Raw genomic sequence first — 27,360 nt, 5'->3', positions numbered from 1 at the left:
ATAAATATATATATAAGATGAAATATTACATTTACATAAGTATTCAGACCCTTTACTCAATCCTGTCTAGGAGCTCTGCGGACAATTCCTCCAACCTCATGGCTTGGTTTTTGCTCTGACATGCACTGTCAACCCGTTGGAACTTATATAGACAGGTGTGTGCCGAAATGTGGAAAAAGTCAAGGGGTCTGAATACTTTTCGAATGCACTGTAAGTAACCCATGCTAGTTGATGCATCTTTAGAGCTCCCCTCTTTCTTAATTTCTAACTGATATTTTCATCTCTGTCACATGAAACAGCTCCCACGTGCGGTACGCTTTTGAGAATGGTGTTTTCCCGCAATTGCATTTTAGAACATTCCCACGTAGCCTACAACCAACTGTGCATTGTTGAGCTTATAATATGAATAAATAAAACGCTATCAAGGTCTGATCTCTTACATCAGCCTCATTGTAGAGATAGGCGATATCCCCTACAAATCATACATTTCTTTTGGGCGATTCACAATATCTCTGTTTATTTATTTTTCTTTAAATAAGCTTTGTTGTACAATTAAAGTTAAAATACACTGCATTTCAAACAGTCAGCAATAATCTAATGAATTCAGGGCTTGTGAAATTATACTTAGGCCAAATATAAGCCTTCCACAATCATAAGACCCACTAATAACGTATTTTATCAACTAAATGTACCCTGCTTTTTTTTGCAATAATCACTGATTTGGTTTTCAAGTCAGTCTATGAAAATGCCCTTTTGTTACAAATGTAACCAGAACCATGCATAATGCACATTCACTAATAATGACCAACTTCTGGTAGCAGGCATTATAGAAAATGAGCACAGGTCTTATAAACAATCTCTCAAGCATAAGCCCACGTGCTAGTGAGTAGCCAGCTAATCTTTATATTTAAAGTCTAGCCAACTTGGATCTAGTATTTGCTAGCTAAAGCAGTTTAATTGTTATGAATGCATCCTTCTGTCCTCAAACTGTTTGAACAGCATGCTAGCCTGGCCACTTTGTTCAGATGTTGAAATCAAGTGGCCTACCTTATTTCTCAGAAGGAGAACGAGTTGCCAATTCCTTTATATACTTGTTTTTTTATTCTCACATTTATAAAAACACAGACTAGATAGCTAGTATAACAGTCTGCCTAAAATGCTGCTAATGCTGTGCGCAACAAACTGAGCATTCATTTTCCAGAATCAATGTTCATTCATACTCTTATTTTAGGCATCTGCTCTTTGCTTAGTTTGAGGACGTGAGACATAAAAAGGGTATCGTTAGAAAGGTAACGTTATCCTCTGTTACATTAAAACGATGTCTGAACGTGTTTTGGTGTCCACATGAGCGATTCTATTGGACCAAACCTCAAATGCATATAGCGAGTTCAAACCGCTTGTTGTCAGAGTGGAAGAAGTGATCTTTCATCTTTTGTTGTTCTGAGTGCCCGGGGAGGAGCTTTGTGTGTAATTTTATAAAGTAATTTTTATGTTGCAATATTTTATAGGCTTCCAAAGTTGGCCAACCACCCTTAAAGGGGCAGTGTTGTATTCTGAGACAGGCTTGAATATGCGAAGAAGCCAATAGGCAGAGTGTAGCTTACATTTGTGTCTGATTGGGGGGGCAAATTAATTGAGCTTTTGGACAAGTAAAAAATCTGTCCTACTTGTGTCTAAAAAGCCCTGAACAGACACATTTTTTGTGTCGTGCTGCTGTAATGTCCTGAGGTACCATAGAGCAGGGTTTCCCAGACTCTGTCTTGGTGCCACCCCTGGGTGCAAAAAATAAATAAAAACATACCACCGGAGGGGCCCCAGGACAGAGTTTGGAAAACCCTGCCATAGAGTGCTATTCTCCTGTGGTGACTTTCTCATCTCCCTCAGGATTTCCAGAGCACATTCTGTGGTAAGACTGGTCAGCGGATCAAGCCTAGCAGTGTCTCATGCCAGGTCATGGTCCGCCAGGAGACTGCAGAGACACCAAGCGACCCACAGGCAACAACGTCTTAAGCCGGGTGGACGCTACACGATTTTGGCCACGATTTAGCTGTCCCAGACAAGTTTTTGAGATCGGAGACAAAATCCCCAATGTCGTTGCCTACTCAGGGCGTGCGGCCGTCAGCGACGCTCGCTTAATGTGAGTGGGTCAAAGACGCAATCTGAGGGCTACCGAGCAGTCCCAGACGTCCAGGTTTGATTTTATTGCCACAAAATCTGCAATTCTCTTGTAGTGTGAGATGTGCAATGACAAGTTTTGAAAAAAATCTCACACTTATCTGGGACAGCTAAATCGTGGCCATAATCGTTATGTGTACAGCCAGCTTTAGAGTTATTACACCTATTTAATAATTATTCAATTTATTATATTAAGTATAATTGTACCTCAATGTGATTATTAGCCTCCTTAACAGGGCATGTACTCAAACATGTAATTTTCCATCTTCATCATTTGGCCATAATTTTTTGTCAGATTTCATACATTTGTATTTTGATAAAAAGTATCCTGATAGTTTGACTGATATTTCAAATTAGCTTCACTTCCAAACCTCATGAATGACAATAATTAAACGGGGGAACGTTTTAAGTTTCAGACCATGTAAGTAACAAAGCAACTTTTTGACTGAGGGCCTGGGTTATACAATGCAAGTTTAACTGCACTCAAGGGCTCATATAGATCAGGTTACTGTAGAGGAGAGATGTTTTTTATACAACTTTACATAGTTGTGATTCTGAGGCAATAAACCTTTTTCCCAAAAAATAAGAGCGATTTACTGAATATCTTGCACAGGTGGCACTGTTTCTCTGGCATTGAAGAGTTAATGAAAACGTGGTGATCCACTGACTAGATTTCAGTTTAGTTATTCTTAATCGTACGTGCATCTTTGAATTCTAATATTTGTAAAAAAAAAAAATTTTAAAAAAATGTGTGTTTTATACAGGTTTGTTTAGTACTTGTGGCTGCAGTAAATACAATAAATGTATATTGTTCAATGATGCTTCACTCTGTATATACTCTGTTCAAAAGTTATTTTGTATGTTATTGTGACAGTTTTTCCACATTACCCTGCTTATATTGGATAGTTGAAAAATAAATGTGACAATTTACTTGTTTTTGGTTAGTGTTTATCTACTGATTGTTTTAGTGCATGAACATTGAGTTGATTAACTTGATACAGGGGCTTGCGAAAGTATTCACCCTCCTTGGAATCCCCCCCCCCCCCCCCCCCCCGAAGTCAATACTTTGTAGAGCCACCTTTTGCAACAATTACAGCTGCAAGTATTTTGGGGTATGTCTCTATGAGCTTGGCACATCTAGCCACTGGGATTCTTGCCCATTCTTCAAAGCAAAACTGCTCTAGCTCCTTCAAGTTGGATGGGTTCTGCTGGGGTACAGCAATCTTTAAGTCACACCACAGATTCTCAATTGGACTGAGGTCTGGCCTTTGACTAGGCCTTTCCAAGACATTTAAATGTTTCCCCTTAAACAACTCAAGTGTTGCTTTAGCAGTATGGTTAGGGTCATTGTCCTGCTGGAAGGTGAACCTCCATCCCAGTCTCAAATCTCTGGAAGAATTTCCCTGTATTTAGCGCCATCCATCATTCCTTCAATTCTGACCAGTTTCCCAGTCCCTGCCGATGAAAAACATCCCCACAGCATGATGCTGCCACCACCATGCCTCACTGTGGGGATGGTATTCTCGGGGTGATGAGAGGTGTTGGGTTTGCGCCAGACATAGCATTTTCCTTGATGGCCAAAAAGCTCAATTTTAGTCTCATCTGACCAGAGTACCTTCTTCCAGATGTTTGGGGAGTCTCCCACATGCCTTTTGGCGAACACCAAACGTGTTTTCTTATTTCTTTCTTTAAGCAATGGCTTTTTTTCTGGCCACTCTTCCGTAAAGCCCAGCTCTGTGGAGTGTAGGGCTTAAAGTGGTCCTATGGACAGATACTCCAATCTCCACTGTGGAGCTTTGCAGCTCCTTCAGGGTTATCTTTGGTCTCTTTGTTGCCTCTGATTAATGCCCTCCTTGCCTGGTCTTGGAGTTTTGGTGGGCAGCCTTCTCTTGGCAGGTTTGTTGTGGTGCCATATTCTTTACATTTTTTAATAATGGATTTAATGGTGCTCCGTGGGATGTTCAAAGTTTCAGATACTTTTTTATAACCCAACCCTGATCTGTACTTCTCCAGAACTTTGTCCCTGACCTGTTTGGAGAGCTCCTTGGTCTTCATGGTGCCCCTTGCTTAGCGGTGTTACAGACTCTGGGGCCTTTCAGAACAGGTGTAGATATACTGAGATCATGTGACAGAACATGTGACACTTAGAATGCACACAGGTGGACTTTATGTAACTAATTACGTGACTTCTGAAGATAATTGTTTGCACCAGATCTTATTTAGGGGCTTCATAGCAAAGGGGGTGAATACATATGCACACACCACTTTTCTGTTTAAACAAGTTATTTTTTTCATTTCACCAATTTGGACTATTTTGTGTATGACCATGACATGAAATCCAAATAAAAATCTATTTAAATTACAGGTCGTAATGCAACAAAATAGGAAAAATGCCAAGGGGGATGAATACTTTTGCAAGGCACTGTATGTAGAAAAGAGTAATGTTTTACTGAAAAGTGGCTTTATTTGTTATTTCTTACAACATGGTGCTGTAGCATCTTACTGTACATACAACAGTCACCCACAAATAATAAATAGTATTTAAAGTCATGTATATTTAATAGTTACAGCACTGGTATATAGTGGATGTGGTCATTGCAAAATTAAAAAGATAAAGAACACAAATTGTGTTATTCTACAATTACAATTTCTGATGCATCCACAACTGTATTTATTTTCAAAACATATTGGAAGGGGAGATTTTAAAATCAAACATGTAATCATGAAAAGTGAAATGAATTTAAAAAAACTTTACAAACCGATTTAAAAAAAAAAAAAAAATCTATCAAGAGTTGGAAGATACTGTGGTTGCATCAATATACAAAATATCTGGGCACTTAGGTTTCTTCATTGCCTGTTGCGGTACACACAAAGCTCCTTGGCAGTCTTCACTTTGCTCACTGGCACATATCTTCCTATTTTACATTTTGTAAGCTGGTCTTGTGAGGTAACACCCGCGGTCTATGCAGAAAGGACCTTGACACATACATATTCACTGCAAGGACAATCACGGTTGTAGTGTTTTGGAGACTTATCTTCCATAGGGGGATATGTGACGCAAGATGTTTAGGGAGTGAAAGAACATAAGTACATAGTTTTACACACATAAATGATTTTGAAAATAATGGCCCATAAGCACTTTTCCAGTAAAAGTTGTTTTTCAGTTGTTTAATTTCTCTTTTGATGGTATTTGGAGCAATGCTGGTGTTTTCTAGCTCTCCTGTCAAATGTTTACTCAGCTTTGTCCACTTCATGGATGGGTGGAGTCTAGATTTTTAGTCTCAGTTCATTTCTTTGTTTTCCCAAACTGCTGTTTTCCTTCTTTTAACACTCTTGGGATGTTCTTCAGTTCCTCAAAATAAATCTGTCGTTACTGTTCCCGTCTTGTTTTAAATACATTTAAAGAGGACATTATGTGACTCGTCTCTCTCCTCTCCTCCATCTCTTCCTCATCTTTTCTCCTCCCAGGGGTGGCTAGTTCCGGGAATGAGGGAAGTAATGTTTAATGGTTCTTGGGATTGGAGGTTTTCCCATGGACATTTGCCCCCTGGCAGGCGGTAGTGTCGCAGATTCCTGGGGAGCCCGAGTGCCCGGTCCTTCCTGTCCTACCTGCCTCTCCGGGTTCTCCTGGATCTCCTGGGGATCCGTCACGCCCGTCTTTGACGATTCCAAATACTCCTGGAATACCTATGGGCACAGAAACAAGAGTGCAGGGAATGAGCCAAGTCTCCCAACAAATACACACTAATCCAAACACACAGGGGAAACCTGCGTTACTCTTAAATAGAGGCTCAGATGTCCCACAAAGAAGGGGTTTGTGGCAAAAAGAGTCTACTGATACAACTCCCCTTCACTACCCATTAACTTGTATCATTCTAGCCCAAACCACACTCCCTGTGAATGCACGGTGTATAAACTGTCATACCTTGATCTCCTTGGTCTCCAATGCGCCCTTCGATGGCTTTTCCAATGGGTCCCTTGTCACCCTGTTCACCAAGATCACCTGTGGAAGAGACGGAAAACAATGTTACAAAAAAAAGGCAATCTATTGGCACTACTATGATAACTGTGCAATATGCCTAACATACTAGAGATGGTCACACCTGTACACTTCATATGAGACGTACAGTACGTTTTGTGCTGCAAAGTTACTATCTGTTAGTCCATTGCTCTGTGCTGATCACATAGGCGGTTTGAGCTGTATGTTTCTCGGCATGGCCCTATGCATCTCCTGCTACTTACCTCTGGGACCGGGGTCTCCTAGGTCTCCAGGCAGTCCTCTGTAGCCAGGAGGTCCACGGGAGCCGGGGTGACCGATAGACCCAGTCTCGCCTGGCTTCCCTGGACGTCCGGCAATGCCGGGGCGACCCACTTGGCCAGGGGACAGGGGTCTTCTGAGGTTGGAAGCCAGCTTTGCAATCTGATCTGAGAGAGGCAGGACAGAGGAACAGAAATTTGCAAACATATTTTTGTCAAAAAGGAGTTAATGTCCCTTTTTGGTCATTTAAAGAAAGACAAGGACACTGCATCCTACAACCCTTTTGATCTCCAGAATCCTCACCATCAATCATAGATCCACACAATTCTCTGATGTGCTGTTCGCTTGCCAGTTTACCCTGAAAACAGAGGCAGAGAAGACACATTTATTTCAGCAGGTGTCGTCAGTGACAGTTCAGTTGATCTGAGGCATTCTTGGTGCAGGGACACCAACTTGCCAAGTTTACATGGATCGAAGTACAGCATTAACCCTAGTTACTCAAAGAGTTTACTCACGGGAACACCAATCTTGCCCGCGATTCCGGACAGACCCTGTTCACCCTGAAAGCCCATGAGGCCTGGTTTCCCAGGAACCCCTCTGGCTCCGAGCTCTCCCTGTGGTCCCACCACGCCCTTGGGTCCCAGCTCTCCACGCTTCCCAGACTGTAAACGCACAAAAAAAACTAAATCAAATATACAGCTCTTGTGTTCACTTAGTAAATGTCAAACAGAGTTAAATTCAGTGGAGGTGTTCAGTTGTGATGGAAGAAAGTGTAGGTCTATTGCACTCTGTGGCAAAACTTAGAACTTCTCCAACATTTTGATCTGAGGGAATCAGACAGCTCAACTGTTTCTGGTTCAGTAGTTAATTTGAGATGACAGAGTAAGAAACAACCTGACTTATCAAAGAGCTTTGGAAAAGTAAGCACCGTAGTTGTGTGCTTCCTTGAGAACATCAGTGTGGGAGTGTACATATGTCTCATTTGATAATTCATTTAATGATCACAACAAATCCTAAGTGTGAGAGTTGCTGTAGCTAGCAGCAGTTAGCGTTAGCGAGCAACATCAGTGCCTTGGCTGTAATTACATTAATTGTGAGGTAAACTGTGCTGCAGCTTAGCATGACTCCCTTCTCCCCTGTGGGGATGGCAGAGAGTGGGGATGGCAGAGAGTGGGCTAAGCAATCGTACGGCAGGCTAATTAATCCAGCTAATCCTGGAATGTGAGCTGGGATCCTGTACAATGAGTTAGTGTGTTGCAGTCTGGCCTGGGCACCAGCACTTAGTGCAAACACCAAATCTCTGGCAACACATCAGAGCGAAAAGATAGAGAGGGGAGAGAGACCATAATAAGGGAAAGAGCCGCTAAAGATGTGTGAGATAGTGGAAAAAGGGTCAATGATAGACTGGTCTAGTAAGCCCAACTAAGTAGGGTTTTTGACTGTACGCCTAGTGAATGTGATCTCAACTCTGTTGTGGTCGTTATCTAGAGGGACAAATCTGCCAGTAAAATATGTGTCAATGAATGGAGTTGGACCTAGGGCTCTATTCAATCAGATCCACTTTAGCTAGAGCTGTCAAATCCACAAGTCGCAGTAACAGAAATCCCATACAGCCTTCTTTACAAGTTCGAACACTGGATTATGAGATGTAATCTACACCTCGATTTGGGTAATAGAAATCATAAATATTTTTTAAAATAATTTTTCCATTCGAGTGTTAATTATTTCTATGTAGCTTACACTTTCCCATTCTGAACTTCTACCTGGAGTGGGGCGGGTGTGGCTTTGTGACAACGAGCAGCTGCTCACCGATTTGACTGCTCCAACACAGTTCCATCTCTGACACCACCAAAACATCCGCAATGCGGGTGTCTGCTATCACCGGTTAACTCTTGATCTGATTGAATCTAGGCCCTAAACATATTGTGGTTGTCAAACATACATTCAACACTGACAAGGACTCACTCCACAGTTTGGATGAAGATAAAGAGATTACTCACCTCTCCTTTTTGGCCAACTGGACCAAATGGACCCTGAAAATGACAAATAAGACAAAAGAAATTGGATGACACACATGTTTTCATGTTGATTGGATGTATATTCATTTAACTGAACTTAAAATATGAAAGATAACTTACAGGTTCTCCATTCTCCCCAGGCAAACCATCAGCTCCTGCCACACCCTGAACAGAAAACAAAATAAGCCTTTTTTGATGCCACTTAGTTAGTGGATATCATTTTTCCTTTTGCTTCTCAAACCTGAGTGAAAATTTGAATAACAATAATTGGGTGTGCATGGAAGCTTCCATAGAAAATATCACATCCATCTTTGGTTATGTGCCTACAAAAGTAAAATATAACCCCGCAACATCTTTCGTAATGAGCACATAAAACCATATTCCCACCTCTATAACCTTTCCCATTATCAATGGCAATGGCAAGATTCTCTCTAAACCCTTTATTTAAAAAAATATATATATATTTAACTAGGCAAGAAGCAGGGTAACCCCATGAGCACACTGAATGCTGAATGAAGACAGTGGGAACGGGGTTTCTATGGTATTATAATTCTCAACTTAATTTGACCTTTGACCCCTACTGTAGGGAGCTACAAGTGTAGTACACGTGTACTTACCACGTCTCCTTTAGGGCCTGATGCTCCGACTGGACCCTGCAGGAGGAACAGAATGAGAGAGAGAGAGAGAGAGGACTGTTGAATAAAAGAGAGCCAGTGGTTGTGGAGACCAGTAGCAGAGCCCATGGCTCCATAGATGGCAGACTGTGTGCGTTGAGTGGGGGGGGGGGGGGGGGGGGGGGGCAGCGCAGGAGGCTGGATAAAGCCAGGCTCTGTTCTGCCCTCGGCTCCTGAACAGGACTCTTCTTTCTCACCTCTCTCCTGGGTACAGTACAGTACACAGCATTAGGGCTGGAGTGAGTAAGCCCACACTGTCCAGGTTATGAGCATACACTGCTCTGATCTAAATGGGTGGATCTAAATGGGTGTAGCAGGAGGAACTATGTGTGTGCGTGTTTGTGTGCAGTCCAATATTGGGTCAGATGGTTAATAGGTGTAATCTGTCTTTAAAGGCATACTGTAGCTAGAAATAAAAGGCCTTGTTTATTCCCACAAGGACATCTGTGTGGTGAATAGCGATTCGTGGGCTTGGAGACCGATGGTGAAATGTTCAAATCCCCAGGGTGAACATCACTGTTGGTCACTTCTGCAGTCCTTGGCCAGCAAGCGTTCTGTTCGGGGTCACACTCACCCTCTCACCAAATCCGCCGCGGATTCCGGTTGGTCCGGGAAGGCCAGGGTCCCCCAGAGCCCCCTTTATTCCCTGTTGAACATGACATAGACACCATCAGAAGACCTCCAACACATGACACAGAATTTCATTCAGGGATTGTCCAGAAAGGATGTATCCCATCATACCACTGACCTGGAAGCCTTTGCCGCCCCGAACCCCGATGTTGCCCACTGGTCCGATGCCCCCCTGGGAAATATACAACATTATGTTAGCACAACAAGAAGTACATCATGCCTGCAGACACAGGAAGTACATCTCATCCGGACCTTTGACCTTTTGCCTTCCCTCATCCAATATGATCTGTTATTCAAACCTTACCTTTTTAAGAGACTCCAATAAAGAAGGACATGATTGTTTATAACTTGGTAAGAGGAGGATATTGCAGTTGCGCTTGAAGAAAGAGGCCCAAGAGTCATTGTTGATGTAGCGCAGGGTTTCCCACACTCGGTCCTGGGGCCCACCCTGGGTGCACGTTTTGGTTTTTGCCCTAGCACTACACAGTTGATTCAAATAATCAAAGCTTGACGATGAGTTGGTTATTTGAATCAGCTGTGTAGTGCTAGGGCTAAAACCAAAAAGTTCAGCCGTGGAGGGGGAGGGGCCCAGGACCCAGTCTGGGGAAACCCTGGTGTAGAGCATGATAATCACTTTTATATCCTGGCTGTATCCTGAATTCCCACCCTCTAGGGTTCTGATGGGGAACCAAATGCAAAATCCCCTCTGTGTCTCTGACCCTCTTTCATCCATACCTCTTTTATACACTCCTGTCTTCACCACTGCCTCCATCTAACTGGAGGAGAATATAGCTATATACAATTTATTACGTACGCCCCTCCAGTGCCAAGTCGTACTCCGCTTTGCCTCCAGAACAGCCTGAATTTGTCAGGGCACGGAAACGTCGCTCAATTAGAACCAAGGGAAAACATTCCCGACACCATTATACCCCAGCCAACAGCCTGTACCGTTGACACCAGGCAGGATGGGGCCATGGACTTATGCTGTTTACGCCAAATCCTGACTCTGCCATCAGCATGACGCGACAGCAACCGGGATTAGTCGGACCAGGCGATGTTTTTCTACTTTTTCTACTATCCAGTGTTGGTGATCGCATGCCCACTGGAGACTCTTCTTGTTTTTAGCTGATAGGAGTGGAACCCGGTGTGGTCGTCTGCTGTAATAGCCCATCCGTGACAAGGACCGATGAGTTCCGAGATACCATTCTGCACATCACTGTTGTACTGCGCTGTTATTTGCCTGTTTGTGGCTCGCCTGTTAGCTTGCACAATTCTTGCCATTCTCCTTTGACCTCTCATCAAAAAGCTGTCGCTGACTGGATGCTATTTGTTTGTCGCACCATTCTCAGTAGACCCTAGACACTGTTGTGCGTGAAAAGCCTAGGAGGTCGGACTTTTCTAAAATACAGTAACCGGCGAGCCTGGCACCGACGATTATACCATGCACTCGTTTTGCCCATTCAAAAGTTCAATCGAACAGTAAGTGAATGCCTCGATGCCTGTCTGCCTGCATTATATAGCAAGCACAGGCCACGTGACTCACTGTCTGTAGGAGCAAAGCATTTTAGTGAACGGGATGGTGTACCTAATAAACTGTGTATATAGTGTGAATATACACTCCCCTCCGTATTTATTTGGACAGTGAAGCTAAAATATGTACATTTGGCTCTATACTCCAGCATTTTGGATTTGAGATCAAATCTTTCATATGAGGCAATAGTACAGAATGTCATCTTTTATTTGAGGGTATTTTCATACATATCTGTTTTACCGCTTACATTTACGTTTTAGTCTTATCCAGAGTGACTTACAGGATAAATTAGGGTTAAGTGTCCTTCTCAAAGCTCTAGGATTCGAAACAGAATCTCTTAACAGCCCCCAAAATTCTAACCTCCCCTGGTTATGATCTTTGTTCCTCTGTACCTTTCTCACTCATATTGTATGTTGCTATCCAACAGTCTCCTAGTTAATCACAACCGATTGTGTTTTATCATTTAACTAACAAGGGGAAGTATTCAAACAAACAACACGATGATGGAAAAAATGTGTAACACCATCTTGTTTCACTTGCTAATGTCCACATGAAAACAATACAAGTAATCCAGGAAGTTATGACTTATCTTTTATGGGCAAGAAGCTTGGAACTGAAAATGAATGTCACACCCAAACTTTAGGGAAAGAGTTGAGTATTGTTGGCAGTTGAAATCGTTCTAAGCATAATGGGAGAGAATGAGAGAGCAGCAGACTCATCAGTAGGTAATGTGGTAATACACTACATGACCAAAAGAATGTGGACACCTGCTCGTCAAACATCTCATTCCAAAATCATGCTCTTCTGGGAAGGTTTCCACCTGATGTTGGAACATTGCTGCGGGGACTTCCTTCCATTCAGCGACAAGAGCATTAGTGAGGTCGGGCACAGATATTTCTCGATTAGGCCTGGCTCGCAGTCGGCGTTCCAATTAATCTCAAAGGTGTTTGATGGGGTTGAGGTCAGGGCTCTGTGCAGGCCAGTCAAGTTCTTCCAGACTGATCTCAACAAACCATTTCTATATGGACCTCGCCTTGTGCACGGGGGCATGGTCATGCTGAAACAGGAAAGGGCCTTCCCCAAACTTTTGCCACAAAGTTGGAAGCACAGAATCATCTAGAATGCCATTGTATGCTGTAGCGTTAAGATTTCCCTTCACAGGAACTAAAGGGGCCTAGCCCGAACCTTGAGAAACAGCCCCAGACCATTATTCCTCCTCCACCAAACTTTACAGTTGGCACTATGCGTTCAGGCAGGTAGTGATCTCCTGGCATCCGCCAAACCCAGATTCATCCGTCGGCCTACCAGATAGTGAAGCGTGATTCATCACTCCAGAGACAGCGTTACAACTGCTCCAGATACACAACTCCAGACGACACTTGGCATTGCGCATGGTGATCTTAGGCTTGTGTGCGACTGATCGGCCATGGAAACCCATTTCATGAAGCTCCTGACGAACAGTTCTTGTGCTGATGTTGCTTCCATCGGCAGTTTCCACTTCACAATAACAACACTTACAGTTAACTGGGGAAACTCTGGCAGGGCAGAAATTTCACGCTCTGTTTTAACCATACTTTCTAACGGTCAGGAAAAACACTTCTGTTATGTTGACTACTATTCTGCTTGGTAATAAAACAAATTTAAAAAATGTTTTATTGTCACACACACCAGATAGGTGCAGTGAAATGTATTGTTTTACAACAAATTAAGGTTAAGTGCCTTGTTCAAGGTCACATTGACTGATTTTTCACCTTGTCGGCTCCAGGATTCAAACCAGTGACTTTTCTGTTACTGGCCCAACACTCTAACCAGTAAACTACCTACCGCCTTAGTACATGGCTCCCAACTGCTATCTCAACCGGTGGAGTACATGGCTACCCACTGCTATCTCAACCGGTGGATGCTGCCACGTTTCCATGGATACAGTATTAAACTTTGACCTAGACTACTTACAGCCACTCCTCTGGGTCCTGCCTCGCCCCTCTCTCCTGGGATACCGATGTCGCCCTGTGGGAGGAGTCAGATGATGGTGCCGGCAGGTGAGACGAGATGATACACCACAACTGCAATGTAACAAAACAACACAGACACCCCCAAAATACCCTACTGCCCCAGAAGCCCATCAGATACATACAGGAATACCTGGCTCTCCAGACGGCCCTGCCTCTCCCATCTCTCCTGGGTCGCCCTGGGAAGGAAAGGGTTAACAGAAGGGTTATGTGGTGGCTTAACTTCACTGCCATTGGCTTAATGGTTCCTCTAATTGTATGATGTCATTTGTGGCACCACTGTGTGTATTTCCTCTGAAAGTGTGATGTCATTTGTGACTTTACTGTCTGTATGGTTCCAATGGGCACATTTTTGCCAGATCTTACAACACCTGTATAGGTATTTTAAGTATTAGCTAACCACACCATATGTTATAGCAATCTGGTTCCTGACGACACAGTTGACGAAGTGGCACGCAACCATTGGTTGATGCATGCAACGTCTGAGCAGGGAACCTTTGATTGTAATTGACATGACATAATTGGTGACATCACTGTCTGTATGGTTTATTATCTGATTGTATGATACCATCTGTGACGTCACTGGATGTGTGACATCACAGTACACATTTATGACATCACTGAATGTGACACCACTTGCTGTTTCTTTTGAGTCTGTATTCACGTAATAAGAATGAATCCCCCTCGACCACGCCCACAAATTGGGGAAAACAAACATTCTTTCCATTTGACTCCTATTGTAAACGAGACAACTTCAATTTTTTTGTTATACAGAAAGAAAGAAAAACATGCCGAAAAGCTGGTGTGTTTTCCCCACAGGCGGCCAGGGCTGTGACGTTATATCTAATACCAACTGGGTCTATGATATCAGTTGTAATATTAGCTGTATGATTCCATCTTTTGATTGCATAATATCATTGTGACATCAATGGCTTTATGACATCACTAAGAAAATAGCCTAGATTTACGTCGTTTTTACTTCGAAACAAAAACACTTTTTGGAGTTCTCATATGCTTACAATGTTGTTTTGATTATTGCTTTTACAGTCGCTAAAATTACATTTGGTTGTGATAGTTGCAAAATGCCTATTTTAGATGCAGCGGTTGTGAGCTAAAATGCTATTGCTTATTGACACAGTCTGTAGCCATAGAGCCATTTTACTGGTTGAAATTAAGTTGTGTATAATGCAGTTCATTTACAATGATGTCACAAACATTATATTAAGCAGGACATTCATACAAGCCCTACAATCCAATTAGAACCAAAAAGTAGTGGGAAATGCACTCATAAGCAACATGTAAATGGAGGCTTTTTTTGCTGGCCGTCTATGAGAACTCCCCCAATTTTTCCCCCACGGTGTGGAAATAGTGAATAGCGACTTGGGGTTTGACCATAGAATTACATATGAGAACTGCATAGCTTAATATGATCTCTGCGGTGGTAATAACTATGATATCCTTCTCTTTATGGCCCCATTGTATACATCATATCCGTGTCTTTATGAAATCACTGTCTTCATGACCTGGTTATGCATTGTTGTCATACTCACAACTCCTCCTGTGGCTCCCTTTGCGCCAGCCTTTCCTTGTAAACCCTGAAACACAGACATACAAACATGACTCTGGGGTAGTTTCCACTGTAGTACTATGATTATATGGGAAGGGCCTAGTAAACACACTGTGAGAGACTGAGTTAGATATGATTCAGTGATCATTAGAGTGTGTAAGAGAATCAGAGTGTGCAGGTTTAAGGGCATCTCCTAGTAGGATACAGTGGGACAGATAATGGCCCACTTTACACAGCAGCTACGGGCACTGGGAGGGAGACACACTGGGTTTGATACTCACAGGAAGGCCGTTGGGTCCTTTCTCACCGGGTACCCCATTCCGTCCGGCGTCGCCCTGGCAACGCAGAGAAACACTGTCACTATGAAATCAGCCACACCCACCGTGGGGCTCATGGGAAATGTCAGCAGAGCAGAGAGCATTTTGGGAGAAAAGGGCGCCACTTTACCTTCTCGCCATCCAGTCCCTGGGTGCCATCTTTCCCGTCTCTGCCAGGGATGCCCTGTGGAGGAGAGAAACACTCTGTTGGTCAGGGGTCCAAGATCTGCAATATCTGTTTTCATGAGAGATTTACATTTTATTAGGGATGTGTATTTTAAGAGATTTGTATTTTAAGACTTACAGGCTCCCCTTTGGGTCCTGCTCCCCCGGGAACTCCCTTTGGACCAATTTTGCCCTATTGAGAAATGACAAGGAACAATGTTACATTACCTGAACAGTTTGTAGCGCAACATTAGATCCTTTACAATCTCTTGTACTCACACCATTTACCATCACATGACTGTTTAGTCTGCTATTTCATAAGAGATTAGAGTTGCCTGTAAATGGGATGTTCAGTCAGACATGCAAATATCAATACAAAAATGTACAACATGTGTGTATTATTTACTCACAATCTCGCCCTTTGGCCCTCTAAATCCCTCTGGTCCTTTCTCTCCAACATCACCCTGGAATTGTCAAATGACACACACAGAGCTTTTTATTAATGGGACCGATGGCAGACACCTAACACAATGACATAAACACCAGTGCTGAAGTGAGGTACGAGTTATACACTACTCAACAGATAGTACAAACAAGGAGAGACTCACTGTCTTGCCAATGATGCCAGCAATACCAGGTTTGCCTCGGAAACCAGGTAAACCCTAAAAAGAAAATGAGAGAGAGACAGTAGATGCATTACAATCAGGGAAACTGACAGCGTTTCCACTGCAGCCTGTTGAAGTGCTGGTCTGTAAGTTCCAAACAAAGACAATCAGAGGCATGGTACTCACCCTGTCTCCTACTGCCCCCATCGGGCCCTGAAGTCCCCTCAAACCACGAGGACCCTGGGAAACAACACCACAGGATGGTTAAGAACCAATCAGAATCAATCACAACCATCATAAGAGTCAATCAGAACAATCAACACTGCATAGCATTCACACATCAGCCCCGAGGCAGAAAGTAACGGACAATCTAAACAAACAGGCAACAGATAAAAATGTCTGTGTTTTGAGCCACATTAGGTGACATCCCTCACCTGCAGGCCCACAGTGCCGGGAATACCTGGAGGACCAGATGGGCCAGCATAACCCTGGGAGAGACAACAGGACACACAGTTAACAATAGGTATTTCACATCTGGATATAACACTTCAGACTAGTAAATGTTTCTGCTCTCTGAGTTTCATTCTTGACCTCACCTTCTCGCCGTCTTTCCCGAGCTCTCCCTTATCTCCTTTGTGTCCTGTGTGACCCTAAATGAAGAGAGAGAGAGAGAGAGGGGATGGAAGGAAAGACATGCAGAAGAAGCAAGGGAAATATATTTAGAGAGGGATGGCGAGAGATATAAAGAAAGACAAAGAAGGGTAGATCATGAGAATGGGAGAGATACAACAGTTAGTTTAGCAGTCATGTTCCTGGGGGAAACTGTCATTTGAAAAGCACACATTTCAGAGCTTTAAAAGGCACACTCAGTAAGGTAAAGCAACAATGTCCTGTACCCACCTTGAATCCAGGCATTCCTGGAGGGCCGGAGGGGCCAGGAGGGCAGATGGCAGGACACTATAAAGGGGAAAGACAACACTGCATTAGGCAAAGGCATGTAGTAAAAATAATGTCCCATTGCTGTTCAATGGTGTGCATAGCAATGCAGCACAGTACAGGGTTGATGTACTTAAATGTGTTGGGTCTGAAAAAACATCCTCACACTTACCAACAGATCTCCACTGCCATCAGGGAGAGCCCCAGGAAGACCCTTAAGAGAGGTAGAATGAAGAATGAAGTTCAGATTGATATATCATTATTTATTTATCCTTCATTTAACTAGGCAAGAACCAATTCTTATTTACAATGACGGCCTACCCCGGACGACGCCGGGCCAATTGTGTGCCACCCTATGGGACTCCCAATCACGGCCGGTTGTGATACAGCCTGGAATCGAACCAGGGTCTGTAGTGATGCCTCTAGCACTGAGATGCAGTGCCTTAGAGCGCTGCGCCACTCGGGAGCCCAAATGAACGTGTAACATTTCCATCTTTCTTTAAAGATTTCTTTAAAAATTCTTCTTTAAGCATTTCTTCACCCCACATCTGTGTGACCACGCATATCCATCCCTGACTGATGGCAGCAATAACAATGTCACTAAGGTGGAGAATCAACAGATAATGTTCTGTACTTACTGGGGGTCCGTCAGGGCCGGGAGGCCCAGCCAATCCTGCAAGACCCTCAGGGCCCTGGGAGAGAGGCAAAGGAACACACAGGTTAGAGTCAATCAATCAACGTGATTAATTTGCATATAAACTGTTCCAAAATCACTGCATAGACTTACATTGCCCCATACCCTCATCATGTTTAAATAAAGGAAATCAAAACTGACTCTCCATTGCTGAACCTCTGACCAGCATCTCTGATATGAAGCTCAACTGAAATCATGCCTCATCACAATCACTCCAATCAGTCTTAGTTCTCTATCCAGGGGCCTTTCCCTACTCCACTCCCCAGAGATGAGAACTTTTTATGAAGGTGTTTATGGGAAAACGATTGGATTGGAGAGACTTGTCTGTCTTGTCTGTCTCAGGGATCTCTAGTGTTGGTCCTGGAGTGATACTGCATCTGGTACTGCAGATTTTACTTGTCATTCAGTAGTTAAACATGAAACTTGCAAACTTGATTACTTCGTCATGAATTACCAGGGAGTCCACTAGATACCCAGTAGTGGCAGTCAAAGAGGTGATTAAGTGTAAGTGTATATTTCCCTGTTTTCTGTCTGTACATCTTTCTTAATCGGGATGAATTCATTATTTGGTCTTAACACTCACTGCTGGTCCCTGTGGCCCGATTCCGCCCGCAAGCCCATTGGCTCCTGGTGGCCCCTGGAAACAATAGAAATGGGTTGGGTGAGAGCACAAACACACACACACGCAGCAGGCACGGACATACACAAACACATTTATAACTAGAAGAAGTCATATATAGACATGCAAAAATATCTACACACACACACACACACACACACACACACACACACACACACACATATAAAAGCAAAGTGAAAACTGGTTTTGATCATCTGTACTCACTGGAGCTCCCGGTCTCCCTCTGCCCTACGGAAGACAGGGAAAGGCATATTAAGACATACATACATACATACATACATACATACATACATACATACATACATACATACATACATACATACATACATACATACATACATACATACATACATACATACATACATACATACATACATACATACATACATACATACATACATACATACATACATACATACATACATACAAGACAACCTTTGAGCCATCGTGTCATAACAAGCTGATTTTATAATGGTTCAAATGTATAGGGGGAATTGAAGATGTGTGACAGTACACCGTATGTATACTGTGACAGACAGCTGTGTGTGTTTGTGTTATGTTATAACTGGGAACATTTGTATGTGTCTTATAGGTAGGGCCCAGCATTTTTCTTGACCATGTGACCCGACCAGGAAACTCTGGGCCCTAGTTATGGATTTAGCTGTTGACAGGTGAGTGTGTGTAATCAACAGCATCTATATTTCTAGTGATCAGTCTGGTGTAATAGAGGTTATGAACATGGACCGGTGATAAAGGCTACGTTGATATCTTATTGGGCATGTAACAGAGGTGAAAATGAACTTGTACTTACAGGAGGTCCACCTGGCCCGGGAGGTCCAGCATCGCCCTGTAGTGACAAAGACACACAAACCCTCAGACAACTTCAACAGATACAATGAAACTAGGTGGGAACTAGGTTAAAAACATTATATGCATGTTTTTGTGCCAGAACTGGGTTTCGAGGACTTTGGGAGGGGATGACGTGTCAGCATCGAGTCATGAGTCAGTGAGCCAAAACTAGAGCAACTGCATTGGTCCAAATAGGTGGGAAACAATCGAAATGATTACATTATTATAAAGATGATACAAATGTAAACTGCATACACTTTTCCTATGCAGAAAAGTGCTGCAGTGACCTGATATGACCCATAACAAGAGTATAATAAAGATGCCCCCCCACTCCCCTCTCCTTATCTTGTGCCCCTTTTCCTGTCCACTCTTTCACTCCCCCCTCCCTCCCTGTTTCCTCTCTCTTTCCCCTTGCCCCCCTCCTTTGCCTTGCAACCCCCCCCCCCCCACACCCCACACACACACACTCAACCCCACCAACATTCCATCTCAGCTGTGTTTGGACTGTTTGTGTGGTGTGAGGGAGAAAAAGACTCACAATGAGACTTAACACAGTGGTGTCATGGCAACCCACACTGCATTCCACACTGTTCCAGCTGACTTTATATTGGATGAGTGTAGACTAGACTCCTGCACTAACACACACACACACACACACACAGTTAGACACACGCACATGCGCAGACACTGTTGCACGCACTCAATGCACGCACATACAGTGGGGGAAAAAAGTATTTGATCCCCTGCTGATTTTGTATGTTTGCCCACTGACAAAATAATTATCAGTCTATAATTTTAATGTTAGGTTTATTTGAACAGTGAGAGACAGAATAACAACAAAAATGTCGAGAAAAACGCATGTCAAAAATGTTCTAAATTGATTTGTATTTTAATGAGGGAAATAAGTATTTGACCCCCTCTCAATCAGAAAGATTTCTGGCTCCCAGGTGTCTTTTATACAGGTAATGAGCTGAGATTAGGAGCACACTCTTAAAGGGAGTGCTCCTAACCACAGCTTGTTACCTGTATAAGAGACACCTGTCCACAGAAGCAATCAATCAGATTCCAAACTCTCCACCATGGCCAAGACCAAAGAGCTCTCCAAGGATGTCAGGGACAAGATTGTAGACCTACACAAGGCTGGAATGGGCTACAAGACCATCACCAAGCAGCTTGGTGAGAAGGTGACAACATTTGGTGTGCGATTATTCGCAAATGGAAGAAACACAAAATAACTGTCAATATCCCTCGGCCTGGGGCTCCATGCAAGATCTCACCTCGTGGAGTTGCAATGATCATGAGAACGGTGAGGAATCAGCCCAGAACTACACGGGAGGATCTTGTCAATGATCTCAAGGCAGCTGGGACCATAGTCACCAAGAAAACAATTGGTAACACACTACGCCGTGAAGGACTGAAATCCTGCAGCACCCGCAAGGTCCCCCTGCTCAAGAATACATATACATGCCCGTCTGAAGTTTGCCAATGAACATCTGAATGATTCAGAGGACAACTGGTGAAAGTGTTGTGGTCAGATGAGACCAAAATGGAGCTCTTTGGCATCAGCTCAACTCGCCGTGTTTGGAGGAGGAGAAATGCTGCCTATGACCCCAAGAACACCATCTCCACCGTCAAACATGGAGGTGGAAACATTATGCTTTGGGGGTGTTCTTCTGCTAAGGGGACAGGACAACTTCACCGCATCATTTGACGGGGCCATGTACTGTCAAATCTTGGGTGAGAACCTCCTTCCCTCAGCCAGGGCATTGAAAATGGGTCGTGGGTGGGTATTCCAGCATGACAATGACCCAAAACACACGGCCAAGGCAACAAAGGAGTGGCTCAAGAAGAAGCACATTAAGGTCCTGAAGTGGCCTAGCCAGTCTCCAGACCTTAATCCCATAGATAATCTGTGGAGGGAGCTGAAGGTTCGAGTTGCCAAACGTCAGCCTCGAAACCTTAATGCCTTGGAGAAGATCTGCAAAGAGGAGTGGGACAAAATCCCTCCTGAGATGTGTGCAAACCTGGTGGCCAACTACAAGAAACGTCTGACCTCTGTGATTGCCAACAAGTGTTTTGCCACCAAGTACTAAATCATGTTTTGCAGAGGGGTCAAATACTTATTTCCCTCATTAAAATGCAAATCAATTTATAACATTTTTGACATGCGTTTTTCTGGATTTTGTTGTTGTTATTCTGTCTCTCACTGTTCATATAAACCTACCATTAAAATTATAGACTGATAATTTCTTTGTAAGTGGGCAAACGTACAAAATCAGCAGGGGATCAAATACTTTTTTCCCCCACTGTATACAGTACACAGCACTTACGCCCGCACGCACCTGTACATGAGCACGTATCACACATGCACACACAGAGCCACACGCGTCCATGTCTCCTGTGATGTATGGGAATGTGTCGTGGTTTGTTTTCACATTTCATCCCTCTACTGTTATTCTCAGTATCTCTAGTAATTCTCTGTTTGATTTATTTTACAGCTATTTGAAGCTGGTGGACCAAAATGTGAAAGTTAACACCAGCTTTTAAACAGCAGTTTTGGTCCACCAGCTTCAAAAAGTTGTAAAAAAACCTATATTTTTTCTTATTGAAAATATATATTCACCGCGACTTCGATGGTGCAATTATTCTCTACATTATTCAGTGCTTGTTTTTTCACATAAACTGAAATTGAGCGAACGGTGTAGAATTTTAGCAACCAGGAAATGACAGAATGATTTCCACTAGATAACACAGCCACAAAGTAAGAACAGCTTTCCCAGTTTGACAACAGATGCCGCTCCGGCGGGAGAAATCAATAGGCGAATATCACAGCCAATCACAACACTGGCGGGTAAGTAATCATTCCACTATTACTGCAGATATACTATGGACATTTTCTGAAATTACAATGCAAAAATTCTAAAGAATCCTATGTGTAGCACCTTTAATAGTGAAAACATACAGTATCTTCCTCTAGTCTAAGCAGTAAAGACGGGTTATGTGTGTTGAAGAGCATCGGTGAACTTCGTTATCTAGTGACTGTTTTGGGGAGGTGGTCGATATGTCTTGACAGCGAAAGGTATTTCCTTCCTGAAAATGTAGCTACTGTGTTTTGCTCTGAAAACAGCTTCAGCCCAAATTCCTTCCTCAGTGTGAGCAGGGGGAGGGAGAGAACGTCCAAGCTTGTCAACCTTCATCCCATTAGTGCATGGATGTTAGCCAGGAAATAAACACTCACTTCCTGATTAGTGTGACTAATTAGTTGAATTGCAGAGGGCTGCCTCCATTTTGACAGCGGACCCATTTACTCCCTTCATTTACTCCCTTCAAGGACCCTTTTAACATCCTTTCATAGCTCGCATTTAATGCATGACTCCCAACACTTCATATCCAGTTCTGGGGGTGCTAGATAAAACCATTACGTTCTCCTGCGCTGTACTGCTTTCATGCCATCCTTCATATTCTCAGCGCTTCATCTTCCTCACAGGATAACTGTACTTATTTCCTCCTGCATCCAAGCCGCAGATCCCTCTACTTCCTATAGTCTTGGCCGGATTGGTGGGCAGCTGTGCGCATTCCAGGCGGGATTAGGGAAGCAGCGGTCAACGCTAGATAAATCTGACTCAGTGTCACCCTATCCCTCATTAAAAACATTCCCACAAAGGGCCAGAGCCAGCTCGACAAATCCGTCCCGACAGGGAGAAAACAGAGGCCTGAGTAGGTACCAGTTTTAGCCCACCAAAGTCTCTAGGAGCTCAATGTAACGAACCACCTTTCTCTCTAATCTGTAGGGTCACACAGATATGATACACAGAGGACTGGATGGCACCTACCTCAGCCTAAGGTCATTCTAAGGTCACAACACCAGCTCTCTGGGTGGGTTTTCATAAATTGAGCTAACTAAGGCACCTCAAATCGTTAATGCCTTTGTCACTCTGTACATACTGTGTGTGTGTGTGCGCGCACACCCGTGTATGTGTGTGAATGCATCTGTGTGTATGTGTGTGTTTTAGTGGCTGATTGATGAGGCCAAAGGGGCAGTCTTTAGTTAAAGATGTCATTAAAGTTAAAGTTAATGAGGCACATCCAGAGGCAAACAGCCATGCAGGAACCTTGGGGGACCGATAGGCACTTCACTTACCAACTCCCCTGGAGGACCGTCCTTCCCTGCAGGCCCATCAGCACCTGTCAATCCCTGAGGAAGAATCACAACATCATTGAAACATCATTAGACATTATATTGTGCTATTTCTTACATCTAAATTACTCTATTCAACTGTTTGAATAGATGGGAGACACATTTTATGGGATAATTCATTCAAGTTCTCTAACAAGAGGTAGCTATGAGCAAGTTGTTCACTGAATAGAGGACAGGTTACTCGTTCTGTATGCAGGCTGTTCCGTCCAAATCAGTCGACTCCAGGCAGTCAATTATACGATGAGATACAGTGAATACTGGGAAGCAGTCTAAGCAAGCGTCAAGGAGTACAGTTTGGTATCAATAGCCTCAAGCTACTGCATATCTAATAGGTGCATGCTGAGTTATCTACGACAGCAATTCAGGCAATCTCTTACGCATCAATAACAAGACCAGTGTGTGTGTGTGTGAGTTTCTACGGGTCACTTACGTCCACCCCTGGGAGGCCGGGCAGGCCTGGGTTCCCTGGTCCTCCTGCTGCCCCTGCTTTCCCCTTGGGTCCCTAAAACATTGGAACAGGTCTGTGTTAGAACAATCAAACACCCTACAAAATGCTATTGTTGATCTGTTGTTGTAAAAGTTTATGTTCTGTTGTTATACTCACAGCTTTCCCTGAAAGTCCAGCAGGGCCATCTTTGCCCTGTCAATCAAAAGAAACAACATAAGATTCCAAAAGGACACATATCTCAAACGCCTTTGATTTCAGTCTGGGAATTGGATAGATTTTTGGACATATCATGTCTTTAAATAACAAGTGATTAAGTTATATGTTAATACAAGTCCACAGTCACAAATGCCACTCAATTACTGTGAGTGTGTGTGTATGTGTGTTTAAAGACGAATAATACCATCTCAGCAGAAAGCTGTGAAATACGGACGTCCTTCTGGCCATTTTTTCATAAAAGGTCAATCAAAACACAAACTGAAATGAAACGCATCTAAAGCTATATGTTAAATGGCTACCAGTGATAGACAGACTGTGTGTATGAAGTGCTTTAACACACAGGAGGTTGTAGTTACCCTCTGCCCTAAATCTCCCAGTGGGCAATGGGGGAAAATAAACATTGCTAAAAGACTGAGCGGAATGGTCATATGATGAAAGCCTCAGGTTGGTTTGGACAGGGAGTAGGAGAAGGGAGGGAAGGGTGGCGAGGAAGGAGGTGTGAGGGGTAACTTTAGATGCTCTCGTAGGGTTGGGGAATGCATGAATGAATGGGTCTTCTGTATGGCTGGCTGGCCTTCCAAACTGTGGTGAATTGACTTTACTCCACTAAAGCAACACAACTATTCAATCCCCAACATCTAAAGGTTTGATAGACATAAAATATCAAATGTATTGAATTTCTGTTATGATTAACATATCAAGTTATTGTAAGGTTTGAGACCATAGGCTTTAGTGTTTTTTTGTTTTTTTGAGCACATAATCCTATTTCCCTTCTAACATATAGCACAAGTATGAACTTGATTTCTGGTTTAAGTTCAGACCTTTGGTTTTTCCCATTTCTATCATGATTGGCTCTGATGTGTCATCGGGTGCCCTCTGGCCAATAAAAGGCCTGTGTACAGAGTGTTTAATGATGACTAAACACCTGTAAGGCAGGGTTAAGACTCTCAGTGGGAGGAGTCAATCTGTTATAAACTGGATAACTAGAGAGCATTTGACCACAATTTGATTGCAAGACCGATACTAAAACACCACTATCGTCAATGATGGGAAATTGATACAACTGTGATTACAAATATAATATCAGTCATACTTGGATTTTCCATCCATTTGATTTCAGTTTGGTTGTTGTTAATCAGTAGGCTACAACTTCAATAAACTCATATTTTTTTATTTTTCCCCTTAAACATTGTAGAAATGTAAAAATGACTTTGATTATTATTAGGATTAAAGACAACACCTTCCCTATAAAAAGTTGGCATAAATCCTAATGTAGGTCTACATAAGTAAATGTTAACATTTGTTTGACAAGCTAGTGCTAAAGTAACAAGTTACTTGATTGCCTCAGCCATGCTGACAACTTCATTCAGTAATTGGATAGCAAAACCCAGCTCTACTACACTCCACTACCTTACAGTGGTCTCAAAACCAATGAGAGAGAGACCCTCATACTTCGGTGTCTGGGCTAGCTAACTCACGTCAGTACCATCCTTCCCTGCGGGTCCCGGGGGTCCCGGCGGCCCGACTGCTCCTCGTGGGCCGGGTCTCTACGACACAAAACCAAGACGTCAAAAATCAATACAAATATAAGCAAGACAGATAGGTATTATCATGTGATACATCTTTATAAATGATCTAAAATCAAGCTGCTTTGTGTCCAAATGGGCATGGAAGGAATGTGCGCATTAACAATGAAAAAATAGACAGGATAAACCTTGTACCTAAAAAAAAGATATATACAAAGTCTAAATGCTTTGTTGTTGAAAGTTTTCCAATAATAGTGTGAACTGGTCGTGCGTCATCATTCAGAACGCAAAATAAGTGGCCACATTTGTAGGCTTCTGGTTATATTATGTTATGAACTCAGACCATATACTACGGGTTTGACAAAACATTTATTTTTACTGCTCTAATTACGTTGGTAACCAGTTTATAATAGCAATAAGGCACCTCGGGGTTTGTGGTCTGGCAAATATACCACGGCTAAGGGCCGTGTCCAGGCACTCTGCTTTGCGTCGTGTGAAAGAACAGCGCTTTGCCGTGGTATATTGGCCATATACACCCCCCCCCCTCGGGCCTTATTGCTTATTATATTGCTTCGAATCTCCTAAACAATAATCTGAAAGAAATGTACAATACATTTCGATGATACCGTTCCAAGAATTTGTGAAAAAAACTATCAAATGTATCACAAAATATATGATGACAAAGCTATGCGCATGAAATAACCGGTATACAACCGAGCTCTTGAGCGCAGAAATGACCCCAATTACGCACAGGTAGTGCAAATCATTTCTAGGGCCACAAACTAATAATTTAAGTGTAATAATATAATGAAAAATATAGTTTATTTAATTTCAGACTGGACTAATAAGCGTAGCTGTTTCCTAAAGCTTCCAAGGAGCACGGCTGAATGAACAAAGGTGTCATTGTAAACAGGCCACTGATCTTCAGGCTCTGCATTCTTTAGCCTCTACTCCATAACCCCTACTCCATAAACTCGCAAGTAAATTAAAAAAGGTAACTGAAAAGACATCCAGTCCTTCACGGACACCTGTGGATGATTAAATAAATAAATCACCTCATTGTTTCAATAACCCATTCAGAAATCAAATCGACACCTAGGCTACATACAACCTTATAAAACAAGAAAGGCACTAACACGTAGGAAAAATTCGAAACCATCGAAATATAACCTATGTATTAAACTGGGTCAAAGGTTCATATCAAAATGGAACACAAATAGCCTATATATGACCACCTTGCAGGAAGCCTAATTATCATGGAAGGATTAGACTGACACATTTACACCCACAGCAGAACGCATAAACTATTAACTAAATGAGAACATCAGGCCAGTTGAGTGCCTACAAATTCTTCAGGCAGTTTACAAAGAAGCTATACAAACAGCAATTCCCGAGCACAAGGTGGCGGATGAAAGCCATCGCTTACCTGGGCTGTAGATGATGCCAAAAGCTGGCACAGCAAGAGCAGCCCGAGAGCTGAGAATATAGACATGGCTTCCCGCTCGCCCCTCAAATCAGAATTGACGCGGAAAAAGTCAAACCCCGTTACCAGTCCTTATCGCTCGCTCTCCCCCCGGCTTCGTGAAGGACCGCTCCTTCACCTTATAGCGCGCGGCTCCTGAATGGCTTTCACCTTGATTCCAGATAAACCTGAGCCTCCAGCCGAGGGGGGCAGATCGCACTCTAGAGAGGGATGAGGGGAGTTGTGAGGTGAGGAACTGATGGAGGGGGGAGCGAGGTAGAGGTGCACGACTTCGGAGCCAGTAAAAGTGGGCGGTGCTATAACTTTCCTGCCAATCCATAGGGGCACTACTGCCCAATCCGAATCCTGAAGTTATAAGGTTGGTGAAAGCAGTATGGTGAAAGCTCCACTGGCTTAAAGATGACATGGATGGAGATACACC

General features: G+C 43.1%; 1 protein-coding gene across 1 annotated transcript; it reads right to left on the bottom strand.

Moving 5' to 3' along the window:
- Positions 1–4,614: 4,614 nt before the first annotated feature.
- Positions 4,615–27,169, bottom strand: LOC115166165 (collagen alpha-3(IX) chain). The gene is made up of 32 exons (XM_029719909.1): positions 26,883–27,169; positions 25,409–25,477; positions 23,871–23,906; positions 23,697–23,768; positions 23,210–23,263; positions 19,031–19,066; positions 18,424–18,447; positions 18,163–18,216; positions 17,524–17,577; positions 17,058–17,099; positions 16,850–16,906; positions 16,546–16,599; positions 16,384–16,437; positions 16,136–16,189; positions 15,953–16,006; positions 15,755–15,808; positions 15,484–15,537; positions 15,310–15,363; positions 15,144–15,197; positions 14,846–14,890; positions 13,421–13,474; positions 13,240–13,293; positions 9,874–9,927; positions 9,700–9,771; positions 9,069–9,104; positions 8,572–8,616; positions 8,434–8,466; positions 6,949–7,095; positions 6,737–6,791; positions 6,418–6,600; positions 6,101–6,178; positions 4,615–5,862 (listed from the first exon to the last, which is right to left on the bottom strand). Exons 1-32 carry the CDS (start codon positions 26,946–26,948, stop codon positions 5,678–5,680), a joined length of 2,037 nt encoding a protein of 678 aa, XP_029575769.1. The 5' UTR covers positions 26,949–27,169; the 3' UTR covers positions 4,615–5,677.
- Between the last annotated feature and the right edge of the window lie 191 nt (positions 27,170–27,360).

The sequence above is a fragment of the Salmo trutta genome, chromosome 28 (assembly GCF_901001165.1).
Source record: "Salmo trutta chromosome 28, fSalTru1.1, whole genome shotgun sequence".
Taxonomy (NCBI): Eukaryota; Metazoa; Chordata; class Actinopteri; order Salmoniformes; family Salmonidae; genus Salmo; species Salmo trutta.
Note: the sequence above shows the minus strand (reverse complement) of the source record. Positions and strands in the feature narration are given on the sequence as shown.